This window comes from Sinocyclocheilus rhinocerous, unplaced genomic scaffold (assembly GCF_001515625.1).
Source record: "Sinocyclocheilus rhinocerous isolate Xijiao unplaced genomic scaffold, SAMN03320098_v1.1 scaffold1120, whole genome shotgun sequence".
NCBI classification, from domain to species: Eukaryota; Metazoa; Chordata; class Actinopteri; order Cypriniformes; family Cyprinidae; genus Sinocyclocheilus; species Sinocyclocheilus rhinocerous.
In genome coordinates this window covers 171,684-181,224 of record NW_015666179.1, presented here as the reverse complement: position 1 = coordinate 181,224, position 9,541 = coordinate 171,684, and the positions used below count along the sequence as shown (strand labels likewise).

Sequence of the window (9,541 nt, the reverse complement as noted above, 5' to 3'; positions counted from 1 at the left end):
CATATGATGATGCCGTGTCCGGCCGGAGCGACGAGACAAAAACAGTAAAGCCCATTATAAACGAGGCATTTGTTGCATCCAGTGGGGACATAATCACGGATTATAATGACTTACACTGTCTTTTTACGCGTTGCGTATCGCGCAGTGTAAACATAAAACCATGTCTGCCTTTGTGATCGGAGAAATGACAAACAACAAGTGCTACTCTACACTGCTCAAAACTCGCGTTTGAGTCGTCAGTGGCAAATTCTTTAAATATAAAAAATGTACTTACAGGCTGTGAGTCAGAAGTGCCAGACTGTCCTTGCAAAGTTGGAACTGCCCCACTTTATAGAAACAGACACCGGCATTGTAGGCTACTCTCACAGGAAACAGTCCTCATCCTCCGCAAAATGCGCTGCACACATCTGAATATTTGGGTTGAAGTGTTCTGGAACAGTGTTGTAAATACAACTTAACCACTGATTTCTAGTCGTGTCCTCTTGTGGAAGGCCAAACAAAGTAGTTTCGCTTTCACAACGAAACACACAGCGTCACACACGGTGGGCTTGAGTGAGCGGAGGCGGGCGGATTCGACGAAGGGGCGGCCAGTGGGCTTGCGGCAACCACATGTGACGACCCCAGGCTGATCCGGCGATCCACAGCGCGAAGTTGATGTATTTCCTCAGCGACCAACAATACTACAGCGAGGATAAAAGTTACGCCTTCTTTCTTTGGGTGGACATTTGGGCGGCTTTATGCAAATCTTCCCAGATCGTGACGTAGGTATGTGGGGGCGTGTTAGAACGAGCCGTTTTAGGTAGGCGTGGTTGACTCTTAACTTTTATAAAGAATATCTCTTTGGATTTGAGACTTTAGTCTTTGCAACTTTACAGATCTTCTTTATGTACCAAGAGCTTGTAACACTCCAAAGAGAAAGGAAAAATTGAAAATCGCATCATATGACCCCTTTAAAGATAGTGTTAACACAACATGAACTACCGGTCAAAAGTTTAAAATTTTTTGTGCACTTTTGAAAGAAGTTTCTTATCCTCACCAAGGCTTCACTTATTTGATTATTTCACAATATTAAAACATTAATAATATGAAATATTAGTACAATTTAAATAGCTGTTTTGTATTTTAATATATTTTAAAATGTAAAAAATACGTTTTCAATCTCACATTATCCTTCAGAAACCATTATAATATGCTGATTTGGTGCTTAATTATTTACTCTATTTATGATATTATTATGATACATAATACATAGATTCTTTGATGAATAGAAAATTCAAAAAAACATTTATTTGAAATAGAAATCTTTCGTAATATTAAAAACGTCTTTATTGTTCCTGAATAAAAGTATTATTTTTTTTTTCTTTCTTCTTTAGGGTAATCTTACTTACCCTAAACATTTGAACAGTAGTGTGTCATGGTTTCCACAAAAATATTAAGCAGCAAAAACTGTTTTAAACATGACATCAAGACAATGAATTACATTTTAAAATATATTCAAATAGAAAACTTAAAATAATATAATTTTTTATATGTAATATTTTAACATTTTATTGTTTTTACAAACTTTTTTTTTTAATCAAATAAATGCAACCTTGATCAGCATAACAGATTTTGACCAAACATTTGACCAACAGTGTATAACAGAAAACCTCACAAAACGTAACCATGAAATTACTCACAGTATGACGAGGTCTTTTGAAGTGTTTGGTTTGAGTGCAAATTCTTCACAGTTGAGAACTTTGAAGCCATAACCCTCACATGCACTGCCACTGATCTCCATAGACCGAATGTGAATTGGGAGAAGCCCCGTGTTCTCCAGCCTGAAAGTCCTTCGAAGAGTGAAGTTCGGTTCCTTGGCTTTAGCTTAAAGAAATGAGAAACACAGACATTCAGTAAGCATAAGCAGTATGTGAACAGAAAGGTTCAGAATCTCAAACTAGTTTATAACAATGAAAACATCTGGAAATTGATTTCATTTTGACACTTACCTTCTGAACAGTCTTTGAGAAATGCCTCTGTATGCTTAAACCTCAGAGAGCTGCCGAGACCTGGGGCTTTACCAGCCAGTCTCAGACTCTCTGTGGTGCCTTGACCATGAACCACGATCAAGTCTACTACTGTCAAGTTGTTCCTGTACAAACACGACAAGGGTAATGTACAACAGTACTCTCACACCATTCTATTTTCAGCGTTCATTTTAGCAATCTAAGCTCACCTGACGACTAGCAGAGAAGAGACACTGTGATCAGTGATGGGTCTGAACCTCACGTTGAAGGACTTTATCTCACCAGGCATAAGGAGCATGTTGTATACATAGGGCCGAGTTAAGCCTTCAACAAATCCTGTGAAACTCTTCATCCCTGAAGACTGACGCACATACAGAAGTCATTAGCAGCATAAAGACACACCACAAATACTGTACAAGAATTCTTAATTTTGGTGGATATCATGAAATGAATTTTAGAAAGTAGAATAATGAAGTAGAATTGATTCAATTAAACAATAAGATGTTTAAATATCATGGTTAATTAATATCATGGTCACAATAAGTCTGTTACTTACATGATTTTTATGGACCTGGAATTCCAGTGTATTTGTGTCAATGTTGATGTTAGACAACCTTCCTAAAGGAAACCTTTAAAAACAACAGCAAAAAGACATCAAATGAAATCAGTATTAGTGCTACACTATATTGCAAAAAAAAAACGACACTTTCTGTGATACATATTGTGATAAGAAAAAATACAGGAATTTTCACTAGATAACTTAAATAGCTCTATTTTTCTCAATTGAATTAGCTAGCTATATTTTGTTTTTATAAAATCACACTTGCTATTACTCACTGTAATAATTAGGTCTTCATACATGAAAACGCATCACATCATATATAGGGGTCTATTGGCGCTTTTCCACTGCAAGGTACCCGGTGCTTTTTTTTAGTACCACCTCGGTTGAGGTTCCAAGTGAACCGTACTGTTACCAAAACGTGACGTGTATACTCTGCTGATCACGGATAGGCCGGAGAGAATCGTCACTACCTGCGTCACTGAACTTGCAACACAAACACAACAGAACCGCTAGATTTAAATCAGCACAACCAGCGAAGGATCGAACGCAACTGTTTTGAACGAGCGCACCTTTTTTAACAACCAAAAAGTGTCTGTTTCGCTGTCTGTTGAGGAAATACAGACATTCCTCTCGTTGATAGCAGAGGAGCGGATCCAGCAAGAGCTTGATGGGGCGACGCGGAATGAAAAAGTTTTTCAGGAGTCGCAGCAGTAGAGGCGGCGCAACTATAAACGACATGTGAATAATCCCGCCCACTCTAAAGCGGTACTGAACTGCAGTGGAAACACAAACCGAGCCGAGCCGAGCCGTGCCGTGCCGTACCGTACTGAGCCGTGCTGAGCCGAGTCATACCACGCAGTGGAAAAGCGCCATATAACATCTATAACTGGTTTAGTGCAGAAGAAGTGCCTTACCTGTCGGCAAATCTGCCTGTGAACACGGTGGGATTTGGGTAAAGAGCCACAGGAAGAACCTGAATGTAGACTGGGACATCAGCTGGGTTTTCTAGAATCACTTCCTCTTCCTACAAAGACACAAGTTCAGGTCAGTGTATTTGACTTGAGGGAAAATACTATAGTTGATTTAAACATAGTAAAATGTGTTAAACTGAGCTGACGTGTGTATTAGGAGGTCGACCGATTGATCGGTCCGTCGATTAATCGGCCGATTTTTGGCATTTTTAAATTAATCGTCAAAGGCAGATTGTGCTGCTAATTAGGCCGATTTATAGGCAGGCGCATCTGCGGGCAGCTAAGCGTTGTTGCAGAATGCCGGATAATCTCTCTCTTGCTGCGTGAGAGACGGAGCAACTCACACTCTGCAGCCGCTTCTTGTTCACACACAGCTTCAGCTAATGATGGCAGGGCAAAACAGACCGTTTCGAAAGCGTAATTACGTTTTACCCTACTAGAATTGATGCCGGAAAGTTATCATATTCATAAGTGCAACAAGTAATTTGCATGTGAAAGTAGAAACACATGCAATTCAGACGAAACTACTGGGCTGATTATAACGTGCACGTTAACTTTCCTCATGAAATGTGTGTGTAGGTCCGACAATAGCATCCATGATGTCATCGCTCGTGGCCAGTGCACTCTTAAAGGGAGAAACCGCTATATCTCCCGCTCCAACAGCGCCTCCTGCTGGCAGAGAATGAATTTTCATTTGCAAGTCTGTGGGAAACACTGGTGACTGTCAGCAAACATAAACAAAAAGCAGGCTTCAGAACTGTTTTGAGAAGGTGCTTAAGTTTTGAGCCATGTATTATTACTCTGAATTAGGCTACTACTACTATTACTATCTTGTACCCTGCAATAATCATTTACTCAAACTCACTTTTATGAGATGAAGGAAAAAAAAAAAAAAAAAGAAAGAAAATCGGCCAAAATATCGGGCAAAAACATCGGCATCATATATCGGCCATCGGCTGCCCTGATTTCTAAATATCGGCATCGGCCAGTGAAAAGCCATTATCGGTCGACCTCTATCGACCGATAGTGGATTTTACAGATAAATCAACCAATAGTTTTTTAAATGGATACTGAACGAAAACTAAAGTAGTGCTTTACTATTAAAAAGAAACAGTACTGAACCATACTTTCTAAATGAATAAAAAATATTAATGTTAATTATATATTGATCATTAAAGTTATTTCATAGTTCATTAATGTTAACTGAAGCAACTAATCAAAATTAACACTCTAACAAGGAACAATACTTCTACAGCTTTTATCAACCTTAGTTAATGTTACAAATGGAGTCTTATTGTAAAGTGTTACTATTTCATTTCAAAAGTCATGCTTAAAGATGGCAATCTTTAAATATCTACACAAAGGACATAGCATTGAAGGATTTGTTGTGGAGTGAGGAGAACTAAAATAGCTTATAGGCTAGCTGCTGTGTTTATAGTTTGTACATTAGGGCTTATAACATTCTGCTTTATTTACCGCTATAATTTCTGAATGTAATTGCGGTTTGTGCTTGAAAGTGAAAGTAACTCAAAAGTAACTCAAATGTAGTGTAACGCATTACAATTCAGAGACAGTAATATTGTAATGAAACTAATTACTTTCAAAAGACAGTAATAAGTAATATACAATGTATTAAATTTTGGAAGTAACTTGCCCAACACTGCGTAGTAATGATGAAAACATGCAGTATAGTATACTGTATACACACCATTTCGTTGTTCGTTTTAAATCCGCATCTGAATTGTCCCGCTCTGTGCAGCACACAGTGTCATGTGTCAAAACAAACAGCACGTGGGGTTTTCCGCCTCTAGAGGCTGTTCTTGTACTGTCTAATGACAGTGGACCTTCTCAGCCGCTCCAGCAACGGACGAAACCCAGAAAAACAATCGGCATGGATTTCTGCCAATAGCCGATAGATCCGGCAATCAACTATCGGTGCCGATTAATCGGCAAAACCGATCAATCGGTCGACATACAGTGTGTATACACTCACCGATGAGCTGTTGGTGTTTGTGAGAGGAAAATAAATCTGTTGTGATGAGTTAACCAGCAAGGGCCATGTGAGCTGCGCTAAGATTTTGGCCTGCACATTCTTCTGCAGATCTGTGTTCACTTCGAAGAAAGCTTCAACCCTAAACAAACAAGAGAATCACATCAAAGATACAATACATTTACTGTATGGTAATCTAAATCTGGTTTAAAGCAAGATGTATCAGACTCACTCAAGGCCTGAATGCTCTTTGAGCTCTCGCCATCTTTTCAGGAGCCGCTGATGTAGATCTACATCAGCGTCCCATATGTCCTCCTGCATAACCAAACCATGGGGCCTGGACTCCGCTGCAGGGGAAAAAAAACACAAGCAGAAAATTCAATGAAAACGCATACAAAAACAACAAGTAATTTAGGGAAAAAAAGACTTTGAGATACAGAAAGCATACATTTCAATACAAACGGTAATCCCACATAACAGTGATCACCACACTGCAAGCTGGCATCAAAATAAATGTTTGCTATCTGGAAAAGGAGTAAAAAAAAAAAACAAAAGTTAATTTTTAGGATATAAAACATCTGATTCATCCAAAATTCTTCTACATTGTACTATTGTAGTTATAGCACAAAATAAACTGAGCAAACTGTGGGCAGGTGCATTTAAGTGATGGATGATTTAGTATAGCATTATAGTGTTTTAATTGGGACAGGCACCTTGGACTTTCGTCTGGGTTCCAACTCCACTTTGTTATTGCGAAGTCGTTTGAAGTAAAAGCGGACGTCCTCTGTGAGAGAGCGAATTTGCTGAAGCCTTACTTTCTGTGAGAATGAACTCTGGATACTGAATCCTTGGTGAACAACTTTTCCCTACATAAAAAAATGTAAAAATAAATAAATAAAACAGCTGATGAAAATCATTCTGAAATGGTCCTAAACCTAATGAATGGTCTGTTGTTGTTTTAAAATAACAGTGGTTTGCAAAACAGGTCATGTTAGCACATGGCACTGGCCACAGGGAGTGGTGTTCAAACAGTGCCTGGGGGTAAAAGCAGGGATGAATCACTCATGCTCACATTACATCTACAATACATCTGCATTACCGAGATTGTACTTTGAAATCTCAATGAGCAGGTAGTTTTGAACCATTATTTAAAATAAAAAAAACTACAGACAAAATGATATGACATATGGTTTTGAAAAGGACACTGAGAATTTAAAAGAAAGAAAGAAAAAGAAAGAAAGAGACGATTTTTGTTTTTGCAAACTTACCGGGAATGAAGGGTTAAGAATGATTTGTTTGGGTGAACAGCTTAATGTTCCTACCGCTATGAGAGCCTTTACAGGGATGGTTAATATCTGAAATAGACACAGATAAACTGAAGGTTTGGAAAGCATTGTTTGATTGTTGCCACAGTGTTATGTATATTTTCATATATATGTGCGTGTACCAAAAAAAAAAAAAAATCATATATATATATATATATATATATACACACACACACACTAGGGGTGTAACGGTACACAAACATTACAGTTCGGTATGTACCTCGGCTTTGACGTCACGGTTCGGTACGGTTTCAGTACACAGCAGGGAGAAAACTAAACATAAAATTGCTTTTTATGTATGCAAAAAGTGTACAATGTTTTTAAATTAACTTCTAGATTATAAAAAAAAATATTTGTTGTTGAAATATGATCATTTACACAGTGGCTCTCCTAACTTGTTTGATAACAGATTTATTTAAGCATACATTAAATAATTAAGACATCACTAACAGGTAAGTAAAATATAATGATTATAAAGTCTAATATTTCATGAAATGCTCTTCTCTGCACTTCTTTTCCCTAGCGCACTAACGAGCTGTGGACACTGATCACTTGCCTAAGGTAAAGGAAATGCTACGTGACATTTTGTTTACAAGCTGTTTTATTGCCGTCTTTCCGTGGTTGAAACACTGATTGAGCGATTACATAAGGAAGGAGATGTTCATTCATGTTTATTTCACGTTAAAACTAGTAGTAAAGAGGATGATCTCACTCACTCATGCTCCACGCTGCCATTTGAACTGAGGCGTTTATACAGTGATCTGTCACGCCGCATCAAAGAGTGTCAAAACGGCATTTATTGCTTGAATTTCTTGAAAAAAAATTACATAATTTTAAAGATGAGACTTTGTTTCTTATCAAAAATAACAATATAACTGGAAGTTTCCAATGGAGGTCCACTCGTGCAGTGGTTAAAACAATGCTGTATTTGTTTGCTACACATGCGTACCGAACCGAAAATGTTCGATACGAATACGTGTACCGTTACACCCCTAATATATACACACATGTACAAAAAAATGGATCTGTGTGACAACACAGTCATTGATTTATAATGAGAACGTTCTATTTGTTTTTTTACGTCATTCTTATATACTTACATATATACACATACATATTTATAAATTTTTATCAATATTTGGTGTTACTGATTTCAAGTTTCAAGGTTCACAGACCCCCCTTCCCGAGCACCAGCTTTGGCGCAACAACCTGCACCATTTTTGGGAAAGATGTTTTCTGGATGAAACACATACCTCATAGTCTGTTGTAATATGTACTGCTCCATCATAAACTCCCTCTAGAGCTTTAGCTACTAAAGTGACTTTAAATGCTGCGTAGTAGCCGGAGGCTAAAATGACCTGTGAGAAAACAGATATGCAATATGGAGTTATGAACACCTACACATACAAATGACAGTTCTGTAGCCATCCTGCTTTTCCTAAATAAACATACATACTCCAGTGTAACTGTATTCTTAAGTATACAACAGACAACAGTCTAACTGAAACATTTCTATGTGAACTGTCCCATTCGGTTTACATTGCCTTACTTTGGGTCTTTAAAAAATGAAAAATGTCTAAAATAAAACCTTTGCTTGCAGTAATCCAAAACCACAAATCTTGCAACACTTCTGCAATTTTACCACAAGTATGGACATGCAAAGAATCCACCGGAAGTCCTATGACTGCCTGCAGATATAATCCAATCTGTACACTGAGATAGCCATGTATGGCTCCTCTTGATTATGAGTTACGTTTCCAATCTTTAATATCTGCATTATTTTCACTGACATAAATAAAGATCATAAAATATTTATAATACATATATAACAGTTTCGTAAAATAAAATTTAATCAACGTTTATTGTAGGGGAGTGTCTCATTTCAGGTGGTAAGTCAATTTCTTTACATTTCGTATAAAAATACAAACATACATCATTTTGCATAAAAATTCCAATATTGCCCAGCGTCCCCTATTTTGTATGTGGATTATAAATACTTTTATCAGATATTTATTATGATATACAGAGTTATTGTTCTTTGTTAACGAATATTCCAGCATAAAGACAAGTTAAGCCCTGTGTAATGCTGTCCATTACATAGAAAATGACTCTGATATGATACATTTACAAGTTTTGGTAACGGACAGTAAAGGAGTAGTAAAGACGGTTCTTACGGTTTTGTATTGGGCGGCTGATGTCTTCTGGAGCTCTTGTGTTCTGCTCAGTGCTATATTTCGGTTCCCTCTTTCTGTGTTAAGCAACTCCATTGACAGACTGTCTCCTGTCACCAACCATGACTTTATCTCCAACTGTAAGGACAGAGAAATCTCTGTAATATATATGATTTCCATAAATTCTCAATAATGTATTTATAAAGACAAAGCCATATCGACATCACTGTTCACTTCAGTAATGTCTTAAAGGGGTCATATAGATAAGATATTCTTTATAAAAGTTAAGAGTCAGCCACACCTACCTAAAACGGCTCGTTCTAACACGCCCCCACATACCTACGTCACTATCTGGGAAGATTTGCATAACGCCGCCCAAATGTTCACGCAAAGAAAGAAGGCATAACTTATTCTCGCTGTAGTATTGTTGTTGCCGCCGCCACGTCGTGAAGGCACTGTGTGATTCGGTGTGAAAGCGAAACTACTTTGTTTGACCTTCCAAAAGAGGACGATATC

General features: G+C 37.7%; 1 protein-coding gene across 1 annotated transcript in view; it reads right to left on the bottom strand.

Annotated features, from left to right (window-relative positions):
* Nucleotides 1-9,541, bottom strand: part of LOC107732007 (transmembrane protein 131-like) — a 62,095-nt gene that overhangs the window by 12,336 nt on the left and 40,218 nt on the right. The window contains exons 13-24 of the mRNA XM_016543232.1: nt 9,029-9,181; nt 8,108-8,212; nt 6,798-6,884; nt 6,243-6,395; nt 5,978-6,053; nt 5,762-5,876; nt 5,533-5,671; nt 3,483-3,592; nt 2,563-2,635; nt 2,216-2,367; nt 1,989-2,131; nt 1,680-1,863 (exon numbers count right to left, since the gene is read on the bottom strand). Of these exons, the coding sequence (XP_016398718.1) occupies nt 1,680-1,863; nt 1,989-2,131; nt 2,216-2,367; nt 2,563-2,635; nt 3,483-3,592; nt 5,533-5,671; nt 5,762-5,876; nt 5,978-6,053; nt 6,243-6,395; nt 6,798-6,884; nt 8,108-8,212; nt 9,029-9,181 (1,490 nt within the window). The remainder of the gene's footprint in view (nt 1-1,679; nt 1,864-1,988; nt 2,132-2,215; nt 2,368-2,562; nt 2,636-3,482; nt 3,593-5,532; nt 5,672-5,761; nt 5,877-5,977; nt 6,054-6,242; nt 6,396-6,797; nt 6,885-8,107; nt 8,213-9,028; nt 9,182-9,541) is intronic.